The sequence below is a fragment of the Bos javanicus genome, chromosome 11, assembly GCF_032452875.1.
Source record: "Bos javanicus breed banteng chromosome 11, ARS-OSU_banteng_1.0, whole genome shotgun sequence".
Classification (NCBI taxonomy): Eukaryota; Metazoa; Chordata; class Mammalia; order Artiodactyla; family Bovidae; genus Bos; species Bos javanicus.
Genome location: NC_083878.1, coordinates 13523593 through 13548751, shown reverse-complemented (window position 1 = coordinate 13548751; position 25159 = coordinate 13523593). Strand labels below are relative to the sequence as shown.

Genomic DNA, 25159 nt, shown 5'->3' with positions numbered 1-25159 from the left:
AAACATTCTAGGTCTGAAGTACTATGGATGTAAATGATACAGGGGGCTTAAAAAAATCCTACCCGTCTCTCAGATACGCTCTATGATGTAGGGCTCTACTTTTAAGTACTCTTAGGGGTGAAACTGAAGTATTTCAGAGTCCCAAATAGGTAAGAAATGAAAAGACAGGATCCTCTTTTCTAGTTTAAAAAGCACACATGCCCCAAATGTTCAAAGCACAAATAGATCCAGTTGGCTGTCAGGGGAAGAGGATCTTCCCTATCTTTTATAAGATAGGCAGGCATCCCTATCTTTTATAAGATAGGCAGGCATGTCCGGGAGATAAGGGTGAATTGGGACAGGCTAGCTTGAGAATTGCCATGCGAAGCCCCTCTCCCTAGACTGATGTTCCTGAAGAGATGCCAATGGCAGCTGACTGCCCTCCTAGCCCAAGCTGCTGCCCAGAACCGCCTGGAGATGCCCACGGAGGTGCGCAGGTGCCCTGGCTTGACTCCCAGACCTGACTAGTATTGTCCCCTTCCGATCTCCCTTTCCCTGTCCCCACCCCTATAAAGAATGAGAGCTCAGTGGTGGCTGGAAGGTAACATAAGGCTTCTAAAACCTGTCAACAACAAAAAACAATCAGTCGATCTAAGAAAGAAATGGAAAATTTTATTCGAGCCAAATTTGACGATTGTAACTCGAGAATCTCAGAAAGCTCTAAGAATTGTTTCACCTGTTAGAAGTCGAAGCACAGTAATACAAATTTTTTGAAAAACAGCTGTACATTAAATGACATATTATTGACAGTTTACGGAATCCAGATCTAAGTGCCATGTGACCCTCATCAAGAATAAGTGTTATCTTTAAGGAGTCGTCTTACTGATGCCAGAATTTTTCTTTTCTTGGTTAAGCAGGTTTTTCTGCCGAAGGGGAGGTTCACGGAGGCTAGGTCCATGCCTAACGCAGATACACAATGCACCACAGGTGGGGGAGAGGAGGCCAAAGGGCAGATAAAACTTTGGAAGTTTATATTTTTCTTGCCAAAAAAATACGAGTTTTATTTTACAAACCAAATCTGCTAGTTTGCCTGGCAGACTACAGCCTCCAAATAGCCTCCACAAAGAACCCAACTTTCTCTGTAAGACAGGAAAAGCTGAACGCTCCCTTCTCCAGGCCGCTTCTAGTTACTCTTGGTTACGAATATTCACAGAAGCGAAGTGTAAAGTCTGCGTGGGTACTCATGGGCGCATGGTGTGACTCTGCCATCGTCGGGCATGTGTTGGGTTGACCAGTGCGATAATTCTTTAAGACTTCCAAGGAGCCCCGATCCCACACCGCGAAAGGGCTCTGCCACCGACCTGCGTCAAGATCCGTTTCAACTATAGTCTACGTGGCTCCCAGGCTTTGTGCATGCGCGAGGCGGAGCTGCCACCAACTTCCGGGCAGTGAGGGGCAAGCAAGGCGGTGACGGGTCTGGGGCGGGGAGATCTAGCCTGAACACTCCTTTCGGGCTCCTGCACTTGGGATCCCGTATCCGTCTCCAGAAGCAGGGCCCAGGAGGTGGGAAGGGAACCTGCAGGAGCCGCCACTGACTCCACTATCCCGCCGGGTGCACCAGCCCGACCTTCCGCTCCGGGGCTGGGGGCGGGCCACGGAGCCACGCCCCACGCACGCGCGCCGGGAGTCAGCTGGACCGCACCGGTGTTCACGTGACGCGGAGCGGTGCCCTGCGGACTGGAGGGAGGGAATCTCAGCCGGGAGGGAAGCGAACGGCGGGATCCGAGGTGGCGGTAGCAGCAGCATGGTTACGCTGTACGGGGGCGTAGAGGGGTGAGTGCGGTCTGGAGCGGCGAGGCCGGGAGGGCGTCCTGGGCCACTCTGGCACGAGGAGAGGGGGCGAAAGGAAGGTTGTAGCGCGGCCGGCAGGCTGGTGATCTCCCGCCTCAGTGAGGGTTTGGTCACCTGGGCTTTGGGGCTGCGGGGCCTTGCGGAGAAGGAGTGTGTGCAGGCGCAGCGGTGCCCTTGGGTCGAGTACTTTGCAGGCACTGTTTGCCACGGCCACACCCCGGTCCTTTGTGTTTTGTGGCGGAAACACTCCCCTTTCTCGCACGAAAGACCCACTCCACCGGAGTTCAGCTGGAGCAGCTCTCTTTTTTTCCATTACTGCTCCCGAGAGTTTTGCAGAACAGGTGCCAGGTGTGAAGTTGCTGGACTCGGGGTGGGGAGCGGGAGTGTGGTGGAATCCGGAACAGTGAGCTTTGCCAGAAGGTATCTGGCATCTAAGGGACATCACAGGTGGCGCAGTGGTGAAGAATCCGCTTGCCGCTGCGGGAGACTCATTGTATTCCTAAGTTGGGAAGATCCCCTGGAGGAGGAAATGGCAGTCCACTCCAGTAATCTTGCTTGGAGAACCCCATGGACAGAGGAGCCTGGTGGGCTACAGTCCGTAGGGTTGCAAAGAGTCAGACGCGGGGACACACAGACACACACACAGACACACACACACAAAGAGTCAGACGCGGGGACACACACACACACGCGGGGACACACACACACACACAGACACAAAGAGTCAGACGCCGGGACACACACACACACACACTCGGGGAAACACAGATACACACAGACACAGAGACACACACACACAGACACAAAGAGTCAGACGCGGGGACACACACACACACACACGCGGGGAAACACAGATACACACACACACACACACACACACACACACACAGGACCTGAAGCTGGGGCTAGCAGGACAGCTGCTAGCCTGTCCTGATGTCTGAAACCCCTCCATTCTTTTCTTTTTTTTTAATCCTCCCCATTCTTATTGGCACTTAAGCCTCACACTAGATCCAGCCCTCTTGTTCTTGCATAGTTCCTGCTGGGAAGCTTGTCTGCCAGACTTTTTGTAGTTACTTTTCTCCTCGGTATCACCATGGGCAAGACTTTTGCCCTATCTGGGCTTCAGTTACCACATGTGTGAAGTGCGAAGAGCAATGAACAGAATGATCGCTAAAATTCCCTGCCAGTGACAACATTCTATGAATCTGGGTGTTTCAGATCAGAGTAGAGAGTGGCTGTTGTCTGAGCTAGAGCATTTTTTAATCTGAGCTTGGACTACTTCTATAGCAGTCACATCTCACTGCAGACACATGGACCCCAGAGTCTTTTCTTTCACATGCATGGTTATGATCAATCTCTCCTGCCCTATATCTATCGCAGTTTTTTAAACTAAGTACAGAAGTTTGTATTCATCCTGGTCATATTCATGTGTAACATATAAACCTTTTTACCAGTTTGTTAAGAAGTTCTTTGGGGACAGTGTGCCACCTCATGCATTAACTACCCCTTGAAACTTCTTGTCATCTTTGAGTTTGATCAGCAGGTCTTCAGTGTCCTCTTCTGATAGTCTTAAAAGTACTGATCAATGAAGAAACATACATCACACCACCACAGACCTCCCTCCAAACTACCATGTCCCAGCATTTGACCATTTAGTTGCTTAAGCAGGTATTAACTCTCCCTCCCATCTGGTCAGTGTCTCTTACAAGGGTGACTTAAAGACCTTGGCAGCTGAATCTGCTAAAGGCTGCTGCTGCTAAGTCACTTCAGTCGTGTCCGACTCTGTGCGACCCCATAGACAGCAGCCCACCAGGCTTCCCCATCCCTGGGATTCTCCAGGCAAGAACACTGGAGTGGGTTGCCATTTTCTTCTCCAATGCATGAAAGTGAAAAGTGAAAGTGAAGTCGCTCAGTCCTGCCCGACTCTGTGCGACCCCATGGATTGCCGCCTACCAGGCTCCTCCGTCCGTGGGATTTTCCAGGCAAGAGTACTGGAGTGGGGTGCCATTGCCTGCTAAAGGCAACCTTTAGCTATTGTGAGAGAAGTAGAGAGACATGCTGTTCCTTTTATCTACCTGTGCCAAGTGTGAGGGTAAAGAAATGATCCAGAGCTTGACCCCATGGACCTTGTAGTCTAGTGAGAGGCAGACAGGAAAACAGCTTAACACACTTTTAATACAGAGGAGTCCGGGGTGGGTGGGGTGGGGAACACTGACACGGCTGAACTAATGGAGCTCTGGTGGCTGGCTGGCCACACATCAGAGGTTTCAAGGGCAAAGGGTCTTGAAGGATAAGTAGGATGCTCCCAAGGGAAGCTGAATGGGAACTGCATTTCGGAAGTCCAAGAGCATAGCAATCACCCAGCCACAGAACAAGGTTTGGGAGTGGTAACTGGGTTTGCTGAAGCTATCTCCCTCACACTGGGCTCTGCCTGTGACAAGGACTGCACAGGGTTTGCTGTATCTGCAGGTTTTTCCGAGTTAAGACTGAGTGCCCCCTTGTGTTCTGTAGGGGAGGCACACGATCCAAGGTCCTTTTACTCTCAGAGGATGGGCAGATCCTGGCAGAAGCGGATGGACTCAGCACAAACCACTGGGTAAAGGCCACACTGAGGGGACCAGTAGGCTTGATTGTGGTTTTATTCTCTGTAATTCCTGTTAAGGTGGTGGCTGGGGGCTCACTTAGCAGCCTTTGGGGCAACACAGGTCATGCATGCCTTTGTAACGCCTCCTTCCCTTGACTGGGGCCAGCTGATCGGGACAGACAAGTGCGTGGAGAGGATCAACGAGATGGTGAACAGGGCCAAACGGAAAGCAGGGGTGGATCCTCTGGTTCCTCTCCGAGGCTTGGTGAGTCTGGGTAGCGCTTGGGAATTAGGTCACAGCAAGGCCGAGACAGTGAGTTTGAACTTGAGGAGTCTGGTGACTGCAGAGGGAAAGACGTACATTCTTGTGGCTACATTGTCACCTACAAGCCACAGGATTGGAAGAGCAAAGGGCTTTGGAGAGCCTTAAGGCCTTGGTTTGAATCCCAGCTTTGTCACTCAACATCTGGGTGACCCTCAGCACATTACTTATCTTCTCTAAGCCTCAGTTTCCTCATTTGGGAAATGCAGATAACAGTAGCTACCTCAGTTGCTGGGAAAGTAAAATGACATGATACATCCCAAAGTGGTTCGCACAGAGCCTGATGCATGAGCGCTGATTACATGTTAGCTAATATTCCTGGCTCAGAGCTTACTTTCAGGTCACTGTAGCTCTGGCTTCTCCCTGGACGTGTTCGTGAGATGTCCTGCAGGCATGGCCAAATGCCATGCATTCCAAACCAAGCTCCTCTCTCCTCCGCTTGCTCCTCTGCCCGTTTTTTCTAAGGGTGCTGTTGTCCTTCCCAGCTCCAAACCTGGCGGTGTTGAATCTCTTGTCTTGTCCATGCTCAGTCCCTTCTGCTGAGGCGCTGTGTGGGGTGGAAGGAGGACTGGGCTGCATGAAAAGGGAAGGCCCAGCTGTAGCAAGCAGGGGCAGTCATCAGGAGGGGAGGGGGCTGAGAAAGGAGCTGGGTCTGGGCCTCTGCTTGCTCGCTCACCTCCCGCGTGGCCTAGGGCCTATCCCTGAGCGGTGGGGATCAGGAGGACGCGGTGAGGATGCTGATGGAGGAGCTGAGGGACCGATTTCCCTACCTGAGTGAAAGCTACTTAATCACCACCGATGCCGCCGGCTCCATCGCCACAGCTACGCCGGATGGTGAGGAGGTGGAGGGAGGGGTGAGGTTGAGAACCGGTTTTCTTGGGGAAGCCCCTTAGGTTTAGCTGGCAGAACTTGACTTGCAAATGTCTGGGGAGCAGCCTCCACCATGGCCCCCACTCCTTTCATTAGCAGAAGCTTGCCTAGAGCAAGGACTGGGCAGAGGAGGGAGGGCAGGAAGGGTATCTTCATAGGAAGTGAGACAGGAGTCAAACGCAGGAGCCCACTGCAGAGGAGGAATGGGCCGTGCAGTGATGAAGCTGGCTGGGGACAGAAGCCAGTGCTGAAAAGACTGGGAGGAACTCTGTTGGGAATGTAAAAGCTATGGGATCATGAGATGGCCTGTTTTGCCAGCTGTACCATCTTGGAGAAGTTACAGAACTCTCTGAATTTCAATTTCCTCATCTAGAAAATGGGGATAATTGTATTCTTAAGGTAGTTTAGAGTCTTGAATGAGTAGCACTGTGTGAACAGGGTCTCACACAACACCTGGCACATGGCAGGGACTCAGTAAAGCAGGTAGTCACTTGAAGTCTGGCTGGGCACAGAGACACAGACTCCGATTCCTCTTTGGAGAAGGTCTCTATGTGACTGGAGTTCTTTTGAGACCCAGGCCCTCTGCCTTCAGGCGGGAAACTAGCTGGGCTGGGTTTTCTCCCCAGAGCTGGGTGGTGATCCCTTTGCTTGGGGCTGGTTTCTGTCCGTCCTTTCCTCAGTTGGAAGCTGTGAGCTCTGTGCAGAGTCAGCCACGCTGAGCCTCCTGTGCCCTTTCCAGGTGGGGTCGTGCTCATCTCCGGGACAGGTTCCAACTGCAGGCTCATCAACCCCGACGGCTCTGAGAGCGGCTGTGGCGGCTGGGGCCACATGATGGGAGATGAGGGCTCAGGTGAGCTCCCGCCGACTGGGCCTGTCCCAGGGTCCTGGACCTTCCCTCCCTGCGGCTCCCCATCTTCCTCTCCCCTCAGCCTGAAGACCTCTGGGGGCTCTTGGGGGGACAGCGCCTGAATCTGAGCACAGGGTAATGACTAAGATCGTCGAGATGCAAATGCTGGGTTAGTGGCAGGCCCTGCTCTTCAGCAGTAACTTGCACCCTGGACTCAGAGTCATGCCTCAGCATAACAGGTGTTGCTTACCTGTGTTGACCTTTGGAGTCCTTTGGAGGGAACTGACACTCTGAAGGTTAAGGCCATGGATGTCACGAGATGCATGCTAGTCTGCTAGCGGGAAAGGGGTATAGAAACTCCTTCCACCGTCACCTCATTATAGGTAGCAGGTGTACATGTTCATGAAGGCTGTTATGGTCTAGTTCCTGGCAGTGACAGCAGTGGTTTGAGAGGCAGCTGGCTGACCCGGTCTTTATTTGGGGATGGGAGCAGAAGTGACACAGCTTCACCTGTTCTGTCCCCCCCTCCAGCTCTCCCTTATATGGATCAGATACAGTTTAATTAGAGGACTCCAGACTGGGAATCGGGGCACCGAATTCTCTGTAATACCCAACCCTGTCTAGGTCTGAGTGTCCTTCCCTGTGAACTTGGGGAGATTGTCCTGTCTTCTTAGTCCTGTCTGCTCTCTGCAGCCTACTGGATTGCACATCAAGCAGTGAAAATAGTGTTTGACTCCATCGACAACCTCGAGGCGGCTCCTCATGACATTGGCTATGTCAAACAGGCCATGTTCAACTATTTCCAGGTACTTGTACCCAGTAAACATGCTGTGTGGATAGGACAGCGGGAGATGGAGCAGGAGTGGATTCTGGAGAGGGACTGGGTGGGCCGGGGAAGTTGGGGTGAACTGTGGGTCAGTTGGAGGATGGAGAAGTCGTCAGTGGGGACAGGATTCAGAATGAGGTGGGTGCTGCTTTCCCCGAGGGTGTCAGGCATGAGGAGTGGGGCCAAGCTAGACTTCATCCTTGGGAAGCTAGACTCTGTGGGGAGGTGAAGGCAGATGCCATTTTAGGCTGGAAGGAGAGGTGCAGGGTGAGATTGGGAGCCAGTGTACACAGACCCAGGGGCAGCAGATTCAGTCTGATCAGGTCTGCTGGACCGTGAGCCACCTCTGGCCTGTGTGGTCAGGGAGGAGAGCCTATTAAAGAGGTGGGCAGGGAGAGTTCTTGGGAAGGTACAGCCTCCCACCCAGGGTGGCAGGGATTGACTGCCCTTGGCTGGGCTGTGCTTGTTTGCAGTGGGTTAGGAAACAGCTGCACTAGAGGTGGAGGTGGGGAGAGGAGAAGGGAAATCCGTTTATTTGATAGGTATCTCTCTGGCTGAGGGCCCTATGAGCAGGCAGGGGTCTGACCTGACTTAGCAGATTGGTTCTGAACTCCACTAATATGTCTGCTCCTCCCTCTCTTACCCTTTAGTCATTAAGTCGTTAACAAAGATTAATTGACCGAGGGTGTGTAACATGCTTAACGTGATCAAATTTTAGCGCCCCCACCTTCCGTTTTAGTAATGTTGTCTAGGGAGTCCCTCATTCTTTGGGACCTTCAAAGGCGTCACAGGTGTGTAAGTTTGTTGTGATAGAAGACGAACCTGTGGTGAAATACGTGTGGGGAAAACAAATCCATTTCTTTTTGATCTACCCTGTGCCATTTAAGGGAGAGGTGTGGTGAGCAGTAGTCGTCAGCACCTGAAGAAACTACAGAGCACTCTCTGGTGAGACCAGGCCGCTCTGCGTCGTGTTCAAGCGACCCCTAAAGAGCAGTAGATGCCATGCTGGGGAAAACAGAGAACTTCTCTCAAACGACACATCTCCGATCCTTGTACTGTCTCAAGCTTAAACGAATGTTACTCCAGCTCTTATAACAGTAGAGACAGCAGGAAGGCCAGCTGCGTGGGCAGGCTGGGAATTTTCCTCTGCCTCTGCTGACCGTCTTGTGCCCTCCCTGTCTCCCAGGTGCCAGATCGGCTAGGAATCCTCACCCACCTGTATAGGGACTTTGATAAATCCAGGTTTGCTGGGTTTTGCCGGAAAGTTGCAGAAGGTACTGAAGATGGGGCAGGGTTTTATCTGATTTTGTTCTGCAGAGACCTCCCTATTTGGAGGATGGAGTAGGATTCAGCTGGGGATTGGAAGTCAGTTTCCCTTTGACCAAGCAGCCTTAGTTTTCTGCCACCATGGGCCTTGGTACTGGTGGGCACAGGGTGGAAGCAGAAGGACGCTCAGGTTGTATGGCCAGTTGTTTTATGTTGCCTGTTTCTCTTCCTGACAGCTGTCAGGGCTTGTGCAGCTGTGTGTCTGTATCTGAGACATTGATGAAGCAGTTATCCTTTGGGCAAATCTATAACTTTCTTTTTTATCCGTGATACCCAGAGGACTAGGGGATCACAGAGAGGTTAGGCATATTTGGTTGGGTATCAGGAGAGGTTGAGCGAGGTCTCGTGTGTCTGCACATTGCTTTTTCTCCACTGTACAGTCCACACTCCCTTCATTTCCCTGAGGCTGATTCCTGCAGCCTCACGGCATTGTAGGGCCCCCTTAGATCCTGCTGGCCTGAGGCCCTTTCAGAGCAGAGCCAGGAAGGGGCTGGGCTGACCAACAGCAGACTGTTGGAGGTGGGTGGGGGGCCCCGACAGTAGTACCCCGACAGCTGTTCAGGTTCTGGCTTCCCAGAGCTGACAGACCCGCAGGGACAGACTGAATGACTCAGTGAAGTTAGAGTACAGGCCAGGCACCAGTGTTTTGCCCAGGGGGGCGCCCTTTCTTGAGTGCCTGGAGTGAGCCACGTCTGTGCAGGACACTATTCTGGGGTGGAAGTCCCTGGTGGGGGCGGGGGGAGTGACTTACCACCAGTCAGCAGGCGAGCCCCGACTCCTGACTGAGCCCTCTGCTAGCTGTCGGCTCTCCCCCAGTGGCTGCCCTGTTGCAGAGAAAGCTAACAAGGCGGCAACCCCCTCGGTGCTCACCCGCTGCGTTTCCTCCTCCCCACCCAGGCGCTCAGCAGGGAGACCCCCTTTCCCGTTGCATCTTCAGGAAGGCCGGGGAGATGCTAGGCAGACATGTGGTGGCAGTGTTGCCTGAGATTGACCCGGTGAGTTGAGGGGGAATCGGAGGTTGGGAAGCTGCTGACCCAGATCTGGCTCTTTCCTGTTAGGATGAGGTTGTCTCATCAAACTCTGTGTAAACTGGATACAACTCTAAAGTAACATAGGGTATGAGGAAAATTCTGTGGGAAGTCTGTAACCAAAAAAATGGTTTGGTTCGGTGCCTGCCCTTCGAGGCTCGTCCCGTGGTGTTTGTATATATAACAGATTGGCTGGTTGTGGGGTCTGTGCTGTTGCGTCTCGTTCAGTCCTGCTTCTGTCCCTTCCCCTCCCTTCTCTTTCCTTGCTCTCTATTGGTCCTTAACCCATTATTCCTTTCCCTTCTTTCCCTTGCCTTTATGAGTCTATTTTCCTTTTCCTTGAGTCCACCTTCTGGCTCTTGGCTAGAGGGAGAGTGTCTAGGTTGGGTTGGTCCTAAAAAACTGCCGCCTCTGGCACTGGCGAGGCTTGGTCACCCCCAATTTCCATTTCTGCTTTCCGCCAGGTCTTATTCCAGGGAGAGATGGGCCTTCCCATCCTGTGCGTGGGCTCTGTGTGGAAGAGCTGGGAGCTGCTGAAGGAAGGTGAGCATAGGCTGGGGGGCCCTGTGGGGATGGGCAAGGGCGAGGGATGGGGCTGGAAAGCGGGTGGCCTGGGCAAACTGCCTGCCTCGGGGAGGATTTGGGACCTGGGCCCCGAGGCCTGGGCAGGCTACTGATGTCTCAGGCCAAGACCCTCAACCTTCACTCTTCCAGGGAGCCTTTTTTCACTGTCCCATCCAGCTTCCTCGAACTCTTAAAAAAAGTTCTTTTCCAAAGGATTTACTAAATAAGCCCCGCCTTTTAAAAATTAAAGACAGATCTAACTTGAAGTCGGAGCTTCTGACCAGCACGTCATGACAGCCCAGTCATTATAATCCTACCTCGAAGGGCAGAAGTGTGCCTTCGACCTCGCAGCTTGTTAAGTGGCTGTGTGGTTTTCATAACACTGCAGTAGCTCTAGGACCTGGTGGAACCCCCAGGTGGTGGGGGGGCCATGGGCTCCAGTCTCCCACAGCCATCCCTGGGCCTCTGCTGCCTGCTGTACCATCTATGAGGGGTTTGGCGCGTGGGTCCCCTCAGGAGGCCTCTGAGCCTGGCCCTCTTCTTTGCCTCCCTCTGTCCCCACCTTGTTCCTGGTCTCTTATCTCCTCTGCATTTTTTCCTCCAGGTTTCCTTTTGGCGCTGACCCAAGGCAGAGAGATCCAGGCTCAGAACTCCTTCTCAGGCTTCACCCTGTTGAAGCTTCGACACTCCTCCGCCCTGGGTGCGGCTAGCCTTGGGGCCAAGCACATCGGGCACCTCCTCCCCATGGACTACAGTGCCAATGCCATTGCCTTCTACTCCTATACCTTCTCCTAGGGCACCGGCCCTGGCTGTACCCTCTCTAAGCAAGCCCAGTGGACATTGGGTGCTGGAAGGCAGGAGGCTTTTTCTCCTTTTCCTTTTTTTTTGTAAAAAAAGAAACACATATAGAAGAAAATAAATGCACTTTAACCACTCCCCAGCTGGATTGTTACCAAGCACATTTGCTGTGTACATCCTCAGCTTACTTGCCAGCAGGTATCCCAGAGGGCTCTGAAATGGTTTAGCTTGGGGTTTAAAGCCCCACGCTCAGGTGCTTGACCTGTGGTCTGCAGTCTGCTCACCACGCGGTTAGATAATCCATTTGTGTGCTGCCCCCACCCCTCATGCTAGATACTCATGACATGTGGCTGCTAATTAACCTGTGATCTCAATTTTCTCCTGTCAAACTGGGTAAAAACCCTTGCCTGACCATGTTTAGTGGAACAAAATGTTCTCCATGGGGAATATCACCAGGAATAACCTTAGACATATCATAGCCTCTCTTGATAGTTCCAGTAGGATTTAGGGGACAACAGACAGTTCTAATCTGGGAGAATTGTTACCTCACTGGATTTGGGATTTAGAATCTGAAACTATTGGTGAAGAATTTAAATAAGACATACTTACGTTCTTCAGGAAACAGCCATCACTTCATACCATTGTCAGGGCTCTACTATTCCAGTTGAACAGTGGAGGTCTTAGAGCACAGTGAGGAGCACAGCTTGATTGACTTTAGTGCCAACCTGGTGGCTCAGATGGTAAAGCGTCTGCCTGTAATGCGGGAGAACTGGGTTCGACCCCTGGGTTGGGAAGGTCCCCTGGAGAAGGAAAAGGCAACCCACTCCAGTACTCTTGGCTGGAAAATTCCATGGACTGAGGAGCCTGGTAGGCTACAGTCCATGGGGTTGCAAAGAGATACGACTGAGCGACTTCACTTTCATGTTCAGTCACTCAGTCGTGCCCGACTCTTTGCGACCCCATGAACCACAGCATGCCAGGCCTCCCTGTCCATCACCAACTCCTGGAGTTTACCCAAACTCATGTCCATCAAGTTGGTGATGCCATCCAACCATGTCATTCTCTGTTGTCCCCTTCTCCTCCCGCCCTCAATCTTTCCCAGCATCAGGGTCTTTTCAGATGAGTCAGCTCTGCATCAGGTGGCCAAAGTATTGGAGTTTCAGCTTCAACATCAGTCCTTCCAATGAACACCCAGGATTGATCTCCTTTAGGATGGACTGGTTGGATCTCCTTGCAGTTCAAGGGACTCTCAAGACCAACACCACCGTTCAAAAGCATCAGTTTTTTGGTGCTCAGCCTTCTTCACAGTCCAACTCTTACATCCATACACGACCACTGGAAAAACCATAGCCTTGACTAGACGGACCTTTGTTGACAAAGTAATGTCTCTGCCTTTTAATATGCTGTCTAGGTTGGTCATAACTTTGCTTCCAAGGAGTAAGCGTCTTTTAATTTCATGGCTGCAGTCACCATCTGCAGTGATTTTGGAGCCCAGAAAAATAAAGTCAGCCACTGTTTCCCCATCTATTTGCCATGAAGTGATGGAACCGGCCAACTCGTGAGTGCTTACTAAATACTAGTTGAAAAAATGAACGCAGCACTAAAGTGTACAAGGTCAGATGTGTTCCTGTTTCATTTGGCCAAAGGAGATGTGATGGGGTAGCTTATTCTCCAGTCAGGCTCTGTAACACAGAGGTTGTACAGAAGGTCGTTAAGTCGTAAGTGATTTTTAATGAGATTCTTTAAATTTATCATCTCCTTCCCTAATAACATAGGATAAATTAATGGAATTCCATACTGCCAAGCCACTGGGAATGCATGTATTCATCTGAGCTCAACAGCCAAGCAAGACAGCTGGGAACAAAAACCGCACTTGAAGAGGCCAGCATTGCCTCACTCTACCTGTGTTACCTCGTGGACAGCATGGCCTCATATGCGCCACCCTGTCAGCAAGCGTTCACTGAAATGTCCGCCAACTGTGATGAGTGCTCTGAAGGTTTTTAATATAAAGATTAAAAGGGAATGATACCCTTATACCAACAGAAAGTTTGGTGAAAATGTATGGACTGTACTGTTTACAGTATCTGTACTTAGTTTAATGAAAATTTTGAATGAAAGTTCTGAACAATGCACATCTTAAAGGCTGTGAATCGTTCAGGCCCTGTATAGACATGACTGCAGTATCTCAAAAAGCTGTAAATAGGCAAGTCAGCTCAGATTTTTAGAAACCTGATTGTAAGAAGGAGGCAAAAGCACTCAAAACCCATGGGCTAGGGTGTGATCCCCTGATCTTTCTACCATATAAAATAAAGCCTCGCAGAGAATCAATGGGAGGTTCAAGTGAGGTGTAAACAGTAACTAACCTCCACAAGAGCAGGAATGACGCCTGCTTATTAACGTCAGCAGCCCTGGTGCCTAGAACAATGCCAGGTACCTAGCAGGCTCTCGGACTCGTTCAGTAAAGTGAAAAGTGAAAGTGAAGTCGCTCAGTCATGTCCAGCTTTTTGCGACCCCATGGACTGTAGCCCACCAGGCTCCTCCATCCATGGGATTCTCTAGGCAAGAACACTGGAGTGGGTTGTCATTTCCTTCTCCAGGGGATCTTCCCAACCCCTGGAGGTCGAACCCAGGTCTCCTGCATTGCGGGCAGGTGCTTTAACCTCTGAGCTACCTTGTTCAGTAGTTGAAAGGCAAATACAGAATCCCTTTACTTGTTTATTCTAGAGAGGAGTAAGTTTTGCCCAGGAACAGGAAAAATAACAGCTATCCTTCAAGCTCAAGGATTTCCTGTTACCGCCTCTGTTCAAAGGTACTCACAGTATTGCCAATATTACTACCATGTATTAAGTGCTGATCATATGCCAGGCTGTATTTGAAATTAAATTTGGTCAAATTTTCACAACAGCCCCAGAAAGAAGGTGTTATACCTTGACAGATAAACAGGTTCAGGCCAGAGGCACGAAGTGATGGAGATGGGATTCACTCAGGTCTAACTTCCAAGACAATGCTTTGAATACTTTGTAACACATTTTAGAGTGGAAGATTGTGCGACTAAAACTGATTCATATTGAGACAAAAATCACATACACATATCCTCCTCTAATATAATGACCCCACTGAAGGAAAAACAGTACGACTGCCAGCAAATGCATTTTATTCTCATTTTAATGAGATAGATTTTCAACAGCTGCCACTTTGTATAGCAAATTTTTTAAAATAACTTTTTTCCATTTTTGATATTTTTATGAAAATTATTTTCTTCAATTTTAAAGCTCTGCCCCTCCCACAAAGAAGTACTAACAACTACCATGTAATGTATACATAGGAAAAGAAGGAACAGAAACAGCTTTTAAACACCTGAGAAATAGGGGAAAAGGTCCAAAGTCCAGGCCCGGGCCTGCTGGAGGTGCTGACCTGCCCTGGCACCGTCAGCACTTCACCACCCACAGCAGCAGACCCGTGGGCCGTGCACAGACCCGCTGGGATGCACCACAGAGTTCACTCCCATTCTCCTCTTGGCCTCCTCTGCTGGCTGTCCTCTTCTAACTCGATCCAACAAAGGCGGCGTGATCGTAACACATGTTCAGCTTTGTAATGGAAATAACATTGTTTAGAAAGTTCAGAGATTTCTCTGTCTAGCTGAGGAGAAAAAAATATCCAACGCAGTATTGATGGTTTCATTTCTTTCCGCTCAAACACATGCTCATGAACTTGTTAATTATCAGATGCTGTTAATTATCTGTGCTGACATAGACGGCATGAAAGTTTCATACAAAAAATAAGATGCAAAATTGTAAAAATTTCTGCAGCAGTTCAAGCTCCTTGTGGAGCTGCTGCTGACGGAGCTGGTTCTGACACACAGTTCCTTTGACATGCACAGCAGCTCCCCCATGAGTCCTGTGTTCTCAGGGTTCCATTTGGACCCCAAGAGGTTGAAATCCAAGTTTAGTAAGACTCCCTGCTGACAAAATGTGGTATATCCATCAATGGAATATTATTTAGCAGTAAAGAACAAACCAGTAACATAAATTATATGTCATGGATTAACCTCAAAAATACACTAAATGAAGAAAGCCAGATACAAGAGACCAGATTGTATGATTCCATTAAGATTATGTCCAGAAAAGGCAAATTTATAGTAATAGATTAGTGGTTGCCTAGAGCTAGGCAAGTACCGTGGGTACCATGTAAATAGACATGAAGGATCTTATTAAGGGGGATGCAAAGGTTCTAAAACAGAATTGTATGTCTGTTCCACTCAGGAAGTTATTAAAATCACTGACTTGTACACTTGAAATAGACGAACTTTATGATAACATGCCTCAATAAAGGTGTTAAAAAAAAAAAGTCCCTGTCTTGCAAACCACCCAACAAGCATTAAACATTTCCGAAGGCCCACAATCAACAAGAGAGGATTCTCAATTAGTGTTGAGTTACAGAGTGAAAACATTTTCCTTACTATTTACAATATTAAAAGGGAGCCAGTAAGGTAGGACTGGGAAAGAAAGCTCAGCAGACCTCATAAATGAGACTCCTGATAACAAAACATAAAGGGCCTTTTTCTTTGAAGATGGTGCATCTGTTCCTTTGTAGAGTTCTCTTCTGTCCCCTGGGGGTGTGGTGATGAACCTGTAACACCCTGTAGAGATCAGTGTAGTTAGCTGTCCCAGTGTATGACACCCCACCTCCCCCAGCAAAATCTGGACTGTGGATAGCTATGGAGGATTGGGCAGTGAGACCAGGTGGAGCTAGTGTGGTAAAGAGACTTGGGTCCGATCCTAGGCTGGGAAGATCCCCTGGAGGAGGAAATGGCAACCCACTCCAGTATTCTTGCCTGGCAAATCCCATAGACAGAGGAGCCTGGTGGGCTATAGTCCATAGGACTGCAAAGAGTCAGACAGAACTGAGGTGACTTAGCACATACACACAAGTAGTGTGAACACAGGATGTAGTGAGCCAGGTACAGAGGCCGTGTAGGAAGCCTGAATGTGTCCCTGGGTCAGCCTCCTATTCCTCCGTCCTTTGTCACTAATGGCAGCTTCAAGATGGGAGAAATAGAAGATTAAAAACAGAGGGGAAAAAACTTTACTAAATTGTGACTAACCAAGCCTGTGGATGAAATCTGCAAGGCAGCAGGGCAGTGGCTGCAGAAAGTACACTGTACCACACGGGGACCAGGAGAACTAACAATCTGTGTGGGCAATGAGAGGGGAAACGATTCACATGGTTCACACAGGTGACTGTGGGCAAAGGGAGGGGAAAACCAACACTCCTGATGCTCACCAGACCTCAGTCAGTCCTCCTGCTCTCCACCCACTTCCCAAACTCATGAGCTCTACATCTACTCCGGAAGAGAGTGGCCAGGGATATACAGTCTTTCCCAAATGCTCTCCAAATCTTGGTCAAAACTGTCAGGTCTCTGGCTGAGCTCATACATCAACATAATCCAAATCAAACAACACCATTAAACGTGATGCCAGGACCCTTAGTGAAGAACACGTGCCCCCTCCCATCTCAGCAGTGTAGAGTCCTGGGCTCCTGGTGTTTACATACTGGCTTTGCAGCAGCACTAATGCAGTTTCCTTTGGCTACTTCTTCACACAACTTTCCTCCCTGACATACATGAATTTACACTCTGAGGTCAAAGTGTTTGACTGACCTTACCTCCCAGCATCTCCCAACGCAAGACAGAACTTTGCCATTATAGTAATACACAATTTGAAAAATGCTGATTACCTCTAAAAACACTTTAAAGTCATAATTAGCATTGTAACTTTAATAAGAGAGACCCAAGCTGTTTTGACTTTGGAAACTAAAGGTGCTGCAAAGGTCCAGCCTTTTCCTTACAATTTTTAGGGGTTTGACCTTATGTAATACCCTAAAATCAACTGCTGCAGTCAGAAACTGGCCCAAAGACCCAAAGCTGCAGCTGCTCAGGCCTAGCTATGTCCATCAAATTCTCTGTTGCAGTTCAAAGGGCTAGAGAAACTAAAAGGCATTTCTTTTGTTTTTTTCTCCTTGAAGAGCAAGAGATAAAATACTTTTCGTTTTGGAGTTTAAGAGTCCAATAACCACAAAATCAATCACTAATAAAATAAGACTGGGACCAGTCAGAATTGGCATTGTTAAAAATACATGTTCTGTTTCTATACTTAAACTTCCAGGTGCCAAAAAAAGAGTAGTGGCTTAAATTCAACATCAAAATCATCACTTAAAATAATACCAGCCTCATCCTGAAAAGGTAATGGTATCTAGTCTGGCTTGCATCCGTAATCTCTCCTATGAGGAAAAGTCTGAGTCCAGCCTTTCTTCACTGAAGACCCAGGAAGACCCACATGCGTTTCCTGCTAAGGAGGTGGCAAACGGACTACAGCTGGACCCGTGGTCTGGGTGACGACAGTGCTCCCACCTCGCAACATAAAATAGATGGAGAAAAGTCAGAATGAAGGGGAACCACTAGAAGCACAAACACACACATTAAAAAGGTGGTCACCCTGCTAGCTGCTTCCTGATCCCGGGGTCAGCACACTGTGTCTCAACAGGACTGGAAAGGCCAGTCCTCAGGTTCCACTGCTTATCTGGCAGGAAGCTTTCTTAGTCTTGACCAAATACACCTTGTGAAACCATACTGACATCTAAGATGAAACCCACAGCAGAAGGGGAAGCAAGCCACTTGGACCACACCTAACAGCTTAGCCTAGGTGTCAGAAGGGCACGCCTTCGTCAGGATGAGGACCCTTGATGCAGATCCCTGAAGGACTTCCTAGACCAGAAGCCACATAAGAAAGAATCCACAGTTCTCTCTGTGATGGAGACACCATGGTCTAGAAAACGGCTCCTGCTGCAATCCCAACACACTTTGAGCAGCCTTTAGAATTCCGAGCTTGGACAAGTTAATGCAGATTGAAGGAGGAACAGCAGTCCTGGAAGAAAGAGACCTTTGTTTCTACACTTCCAAGGTCCTCGCCTTATCAGAGGCAACCATTCCAGCTGAAAGCTGAAGCTGGAATTAAGACGTTTCTTTATTTGTAGCCCTCCCTGAACACAAGTTAAAAGAGTTCCATTCTGTCAAGGTAGAGGCTTTGTGAATTCAGGAGCCCATCTGGAAATATGGGTTCATATTTTCAATCTGACATTAACCTGTGGCTGTTAGAAAAGTCAGCAAGGGACCTCGTAAGAGAAAGGAGAAATTCTTAAGTTTTCCAGACCCTACTCCTTTCCTTCCAACCTCTGTCCCATAAACACATACTGAATTTACAGACTTTATTCAAGTTCCATGATCTTTGCCTGACACGCCTGTCATACAAGACAGTGGCGGTCATACAGACGGGCCACTGTTCTCCTCAGGCCCCTGCCAGTCCTTGCCCATCCTGGGAGAATGGCCAGGACCAGACACGCTCTTTTTAAGACCTGACTCTGCCACCAACCTCTCCAGCACACAAAGGCATATCCTGGTGCCCAATTTAGTTCCTTATGAGTATCAGCAACAACAATAACCAAAACACCTGTGACCTGTGGGCAGGAAAAGAATATACCCAGAAAGTTCAACCCAGAAAACTCAAAAAGCTGGGTGTGTGGAAACAGCAAAACTTTATAACTGCTGAAACTGTCCCGGTGCGTCACACAGTCACAGGGTCAAGCGGGACTCACTCTCCTAGGCTTTTCTAGAGTTCTTTTGCATAATTCTGTAAGGTGGGGAGAAGCATCAAACTGTGAATGGAGCTTCTTGCTAGTGTTCTGAAAAATACATGGACTTATAAAAGTACACAATCTTTCTAAGGAAAGGAAGATACAGGTGGACCAAGTCTTCACAGGGCTAGGAAAAAACTGTCAAAATAAATTTAAGATGATAACTATCAGGATTCAAGGATGATCTCTCCAGACTGAAGCTGATGGCCAGCACCGCATGCCTCTCACACACCTTTGGTAACAGTCTCTTCTTAAAAACAGAATAGAGTTCAGGGCAGAAAGGAGACAGGGGATTAGACACCATGAGAGACGAGGTGGCAAATCCACCCTAGAACTCTTATGCCTTGTAAATAATGAGTCTGATGGCAGCCATAAACAGAGGCTTAAGAGTAGGTCAACAGTAAATCAATGACTCAAGTGACACCACCATCCCAGTCCTCCAAAAGATGGCTGATGAAAGTCGGTTTATCAACCATCTAAAGTACTGGTAAACCAGTACTTTTAAGCCTGTGTTTTCTTGAATAGGGTTCAGGCAAGGAGACACGGGCTCAGCAGGCCAGTGGTAATCCCAGGACATTGCAGGAAACCCCCAGGGGTTGGGGAGCTGAGTACTCTGGTTTACAAAACCTGCTTCTTCCAACTGTCCCTCTTCCCATCCAGCGCAACAGACTGAATATGTAGTGCTCCAGGTGTTCACTGCCCTTGGTAAGTAGACAGCAGGGTGGGTAGGGCATTTGTAAACACCCAGATTTTCTTGGTCAGCTTATTCTTTTAAACACACACAGCAGAACATTCTTGATGAGGGCATGGGGAAAGACTGCAATTTCCCTAAATCGAAAGCTAATAAAAATAATAGGAAATTGCTTCAAATGAAAGTCAGTAGAACAAAAGAGAAATACTCAGAGGCTTGTAGAGAAAGACTGAGCACATCAGTTACTCTAGTCACAGTGTCAAGTTGAACCACTGTTCCCTTCCCCGCTGCGCACCCCCTGCCCATCCCACCCCCCTCTTCAGCTCCGCCTTCTTGTGCAGCGCTGTCCCCAGATGTGGGGACACACAAGTCCTCCTCAAAGCTTTCTGTCAGCTCAGTACTTCACTCCTGGTATAAATTCCTTGGCATCCGGATTCAGGTTACTTTTGCTCTGAAATAAGAACCAAGAGATAATAAATCCCAAGACAAGCTGCACTTTAGCACTTTAAAATTTATTTTCTCCTTGCTTCTGTTATTACCAATTTCTTCCTCTCAGCCCAAAGGAGAGAAAAAAACAGAATTCCTTGCAACTCAGGCAGTTATTCCTGGACTGTTCTCAGTGGCTCCTGATGGACTCAGCCCCTGCTAATCTCATTTTCTCCTCCCTGCTTTAGACTCCTGTTCCCTTCATGATGCTTTCATTAGAGGCTTGTTAACCTGGACTCAAAAAATAATTTTTTAGTTCATAAGTACCTTAACTCAATGAAAATCAGAGTACTCCATCAAACTAGGTTGGTTACCACAATCCCTATATTATTTTTGTCTATCCTCTCTTTGGTTATCTACTCTCTTGATTCACATGATCTTGATCTAAAACCTCAGCAAACTGCCAGGCAAAATCATTCAGACATGAACTGTGCACGAACAATGTCACTTATGGAATTCTGACATTAAGTAAACATGGAAGGCAGGGAATTCATTTATCTGGTCTTCTAATTATAAGTGGAAAACAGTCTCTTAGAAGTATATTTCTTCCAGTTTTTATAACAGAATCGTTCAAAACTATAAATACAGATTTGAGGGACAGTAAAAGAAAAGGACAACAGCAAATGATAATTTGAAACCAAACGTCTTCCATGTTCAAATTTTTATCCTTAATCCCAATTCTGTTTTGAAAATCCCACTGGAGAAAATGAAAGTTGGTGATGCTGCAGCAATCACATTTCCACAGTGCTTTAAGAGGTGCAGTGCGTCTTCAATGCACCCCCTGTTAATGCCCAGGTGGTGAGGGAAGAAACAGTGACTCAGAGGGCGCCAAAGCTTGCCCAAGGTTGTTGGGCCAAAAAGAGAGACGTGGCTCCAAATCCTATATTCTTTTCACTATGTCACATGTGGAACTACGTATGCTCTTACCAAAATATCTTCAGAATCACGACCATCACTGACGGACAGTCCATTTAACTGTTGTTGCAACTGTCCCATGGCCTGAGGCAGGTCTCGTGATGGAATAAACCAGTCTTGGTCTTCCTCGTCCAACATCTCCTGAAAGCAGCGGTCCAAGAATTCTTGCTCCTGCAGCTCCTCCTCCACCTGGCAAGCAAAGCAGAAGAGCTCAGACTTAACTGTCCCAGTGGGACTCACACTTTCTAGTTTTTTTCTACCTCTTTCTTTCAGAGGTTATTACTTTGCAACTAAGAATGATCTTGTATGAGATCTACGAAGAATTATGATGCTTCTAATGAAAGGCTAGAAAAAAATATAACTTTTAGTATTTTCAATCAAATTCCATAAAAAATAAGACAGGAAATAGTCCAAATAGCAGAAATTCCAGTCTTCACAGATCTAATACATGACACAGATATTTTTCACTCATATGGCACTTAACAGAAAATCATTTTAAAGCTTGACATTTTTTTTTCAATCTTATTGAGAGGCAGCTCTTAAATTTCCCATTTTACAAGTATGAAAAGGGTTCAGGAACTATGTATCTAGACTACTACCTGGACAGTGGAGATTAAACCAAAACCAACTCCCAGCTTCTGGCCCACTTTTCTAGTAATAAAGCCCCTTCAGGAGAAAAATACTTTCAGAACCTTAGAAAGATATAAAGAACACGTTCTGGCATACCAGTAGAAAATTCTTTCAAAACAAGAAGAAATAATACAAATATTTAAACAACTTGCATATTTCTGAAAAAGAGTGTCTTATACATAGCAAGGATATTTTATACTTCTTTGTAGACCCTGTTAATTCTTGGTAAAGAGTATGCTTCACTCTGGAGATTAGTGTGATTTTCACAGGCCTCCCGCTTCATGTTTGGCCATCCCCTTCCTGCAGGCTGCCTGGTGACTGATTCACAGCTCGTATGCCGCCACCAGAGGGCTGGTCAAGCAAAAACAATCACCCAAACTAGCCAATATAGTTGAATCCAAAGGAAAAGTCACTTGTAGCAAGACTTAAACATACGATTTCAACATTACAATTAACTATACTTTTTATTTTTTTAATCTCAAGTAAATTAGTTACAAAGTACTTAAAATAACAACTGAAAATACTTCCAAACTACAAGATTTAACATGACTGCTCAGGATCTGCCCTAACTCTCCCTGAGAGCATAACAACATGCTCTTCCATATTAAGTCTACCCTTATTCACAGGCACAAGCCACAAAAGCAGTCACCTGGGCCCAGGGGTGTCATAGGAAGCATGGTCTATGAACTGTTCACACAGATCATACCACAGTGAGCCACAGAGGTGGAAACTCCTGGCTCTTTCCTAAACTCATTTCCATCTCCCCAAAGCACCAGTTGTTCAGTTAAAATCGAATCTTCTGTCTCCCATGCTGGATATGGCCATGTAACTATAATCACATAATGTCCCCAAGAAGGGATGTGAGCACTCTGGCATCATTTGGTTAAAAGGAGACCCTTTGCCTTAACATTTGGCTCTCTCCCCTTCCTATGGCTTGACTTCCAGTTATCCTACAGTTGCCAAATGCCCTGGGAGTGGCAGGGCATCATGATGGAAGGCATCAAGTGGTTGCAGAGTCACCTGTCTACCTGGAGTGCTGACCTGGGGCTGTTAAAACCACAGAGATATAAGACAATTGGTTACTGCTGGATCTTTGTGGAAGCAATCTAGCCTTTCCCCACCAAATACACTCTCTATCTCAGACTTGCATTCTGCCAGTCCCTGAGTTCCTACTTGGGGCATGCCAGGCTGGTCTGCTGTTTCCCAGGAGCCTACATCAGAACACCATGGCATTGGATCCTCTTTTAATTAGCATGATAGAAAAATTTCAATATTGTCCTCCAAGGTATCTTCAATTTGGTCTCTTAGCAACTGAAGTTGCTTTTTGGTCAACCCTGACCAAGCGTCTACGTATTTTCAAGTTATTCTAAAGCCAATGAATACATTTCTCTTTTGACAGACTGATGGTAAAATATAGCTGTTGAACTACATGTATCATTAGCCTTTCACTTCTTTACCTGTCTGTTGAAATCCTCTTCATTCTCCATCCACATGTACTCTGCAAATGGGTTTTCCTTCTCATCATGCCCATTTAACACCTGGTCCTCTTTGGATTTTACACTGGGTGATGTATTCGCCACACTGGATCCATTCATCATGACAGAACCTACACAGGAGCAAAAGAAAGGATAAAATGATACACGGATCAAGGACATGAAAAGATTCTTCCAGATGCTTCTGATGTTCTAAATCAAAGTTATTAACTACAGATAAACAGAAAATGCTAGTCTGTAACTAGTTACCTATACAGATGCACAATTCTTTAAGAGTTAAAAGAAAAAACATCTCAGCTCAGTTAGCCTTTATAGGCAAGTGGGATGGAGAAGGCAATGGCACCCCACTATGGTACTCTTGCCTGGAAAATCCCATGCATGGAGGAGCCTGGTGGGCTGCAGTCCATGGGGTCGCTAAGAGTAGGACATGACTGAGCGACTTCACTTTCACTTTTACTTTCATGCATTGGAGAGGGAAATGGCAACCCACTCCAGTGTTCTTGCCTGGAGAATCCCAGGGACGGGGGAGCCTGGTGGGCTGCCGTCCATGGAGTCACACAGAGTCAGACACGACTGATGTGACTTAGCAGCAGCAGTAGCAGCAGCAGCAGCAGGCAAGTGGGATGGGTGCTGGGTGGGAGGGGACCTTTTCAAGTCAAATTTCTGTAAGTTCTAGAACCTAACCAAGATCATAGCTTCCCTAACATTTAAATAGGTAGAAAAAAATACATTCTTAATAAACATTGTAAACAGTTGACCCTTATTCTGATTTTTTTTCTTTTGTTTTCTTCTCTTTTTTATTTATTTATTTTTTTTGCTTGTGCTGAGTCTTAGCTGTGGCACGCAGGATCTTTAGTTTCAGCATGTGAGCTCTCAGCTGCAGCATGTGAGATCTAGTTCCTTGACCAGGGATTGAACCCAGGCCCCCTCCACTGGAAGCACAGAAGCTTAGCCACTGGACTACCAGGGAAGTCCCTATTCTGATTCTTATTAAGCTCTGTTTTTCTTTAAAACCTATTTCAAAAAATAATACATGTTTATCACATTGGAAAGCAAAATGGAAAAAAGTAAGGTCATCAGCTGTCTAACTATATAGAGTTAAAAATGATTCACAATGTGGTGGATATAAGCTTGCTGACTTCCCCTATGTACATACAGACACATATACACACACCCATTCCCCAAGCACCCATTCTTATGGTAAGAGCATGATGCTCCATCATTTGCTCTTTCTCATTTCCATATTAATATAGACATTCTGTCAATTGGTGTGTTTCCAACATTTCTGTATTATAAAGGTGGGATGAACTTCTTGTGTTCATTTTCTCTAATGATTTTCTTAAGATAATTCCTAAAAATAGAACTGCCATATAGGAAAGAATGTTTGTTTAAGGCTTGTGATTTACTGCCAAGCTGCCATAGCATTTAAATTCCCGCTGGTATTATGTAAGTGCCTGTTCATCTGCACTCGAGTATTCTTTTGGCTTCCAAATTCATTTTGGTATGCTTGCTATCATTTGGAATGTATTTATTTATTTAAATGTATGTATTTATTTATTTAAAATTTAACCATTCTTCACAAACAGTTGTCGGACTTTCCTGGTGGTCCAGTGGTGAAGAATCTGCCAGCCAATGCAGGGGACACAGGCATGACCCCTGGTTCAGGAAGATCCCACATGCTATGGACCAACTAAGCCCCCGCACCACAGCTACTGAGCCCAAGCGCCTAGAGCTTGTGCTCTGCAACAAGATAAGCTGCAGTGAGAGGCCCTTGTACCGAAACTAAAGCGCAGCCCCAGTCGCTGCAACTAGTGAAAGCCTGGGCACAGCAATGAAGACCCAGCACAGCCAAAAATAAATAAAAATTAAAAAACCAAAACAAAACATTGTACTCTTTATGCTCTATAGTACCTCCCCTAAGCTCTTGTAGGTAATGCGCATGGTGTTAATACTACTTAACTATTCTGTTTCATATGTATAATTTTTCTCTTAATTAGATTCTCAACTCCTGAAACACAAGATGAAAAGTTTTTATATTTTGTAATCTTCCTCAATATTAGGAACTTCATAAATACCCATGGATCATCGTGCTTAGGCAATTTTCCCTTTCTAGCCTGTCTCCTTTCAATCTCAGCTCAGTCCTCTCCCCAGCGCTCCCTGGGGCATCTTTAAGTTTTAATACATTATTTTTCACTTATTTCTGTCTTGGTAACATTCATGAAAAAGTTCTTCTCTGCTTCTGGATACACTAAAAGTTACT

General features: G+C 47.3%; 2 protein-coding genes across 5 annotated transcripts in view; one reads left to right on the top strand and one right to left on the bottom strand.

Annotated features, from left to right (window-relative positions):
- Positions 1-640: 640 nt before the first annotated feature.
- On the top strand, positions 641-11137 carry NAGK (N-acetylglucosamine kinase). 2 transcript variants are annotated; one of them, XM_061431979.1, is made up of 10 exons: positions 641-1812; positions 4342-4426; positions 4581-4679; positions 5429-5570; positions 6346-6456; positions 7147-7259; positions 8466-8553; positions 9503-9600; positions 10098-10176; positions 10802-11137. In XM_061431979.1, the coding sequence occupies exons 1-10, from the start codon at positions 1784-1786 to the stop codon at positions 10990-10992; spliced, it is 1035 nt and encodes a 344-aa protein (XP_061287963.1). In that variant the 5' UTR covers positions 641-1783; the 3' UTR covers positions 10993-11137. The 2 variants fall into 2 exon arrangements, with proteins under 2 accessions (XP_061287963.1, XP_061287964.1); XM_061431980.1 differs by lacking the exons at positions 8466-8553; positions 9503-9600.
- Positions 11138-14132: 2995 nt separating this feature from the next.
- PAIP2B (poly(A) binding protein interacting protein 2B) overlaps positions 14133-25159 on the bottom strand; it is a 45881-nt gene continuing 34854 nt past the window's right edge. For all 3 annotated transcript variants that reach the window (XM_061431985.1, XM_061431984.1, XM_061431983.1), the window contains exons 2-4: positions 22864-23012; positions 20789-20965; positions 14133-19826 (exon numbers count right to left, since the gene is read on the bottom strand). In XM_061431985.1, coding sequence (XP_061287969.1) covers positions 19770-19826; positions 20789-20965; positions 22864-23004 — 375 coding nt within the window. In that variant the 5' untranslated portion in view covers positions 23005-23012 and the 3' untranslated portion in view covers positions 14133-19769. The remainder of the gene's footprint in view (positions 19827-20788; positions 20966-22863; positions 23013-25159) is intronic.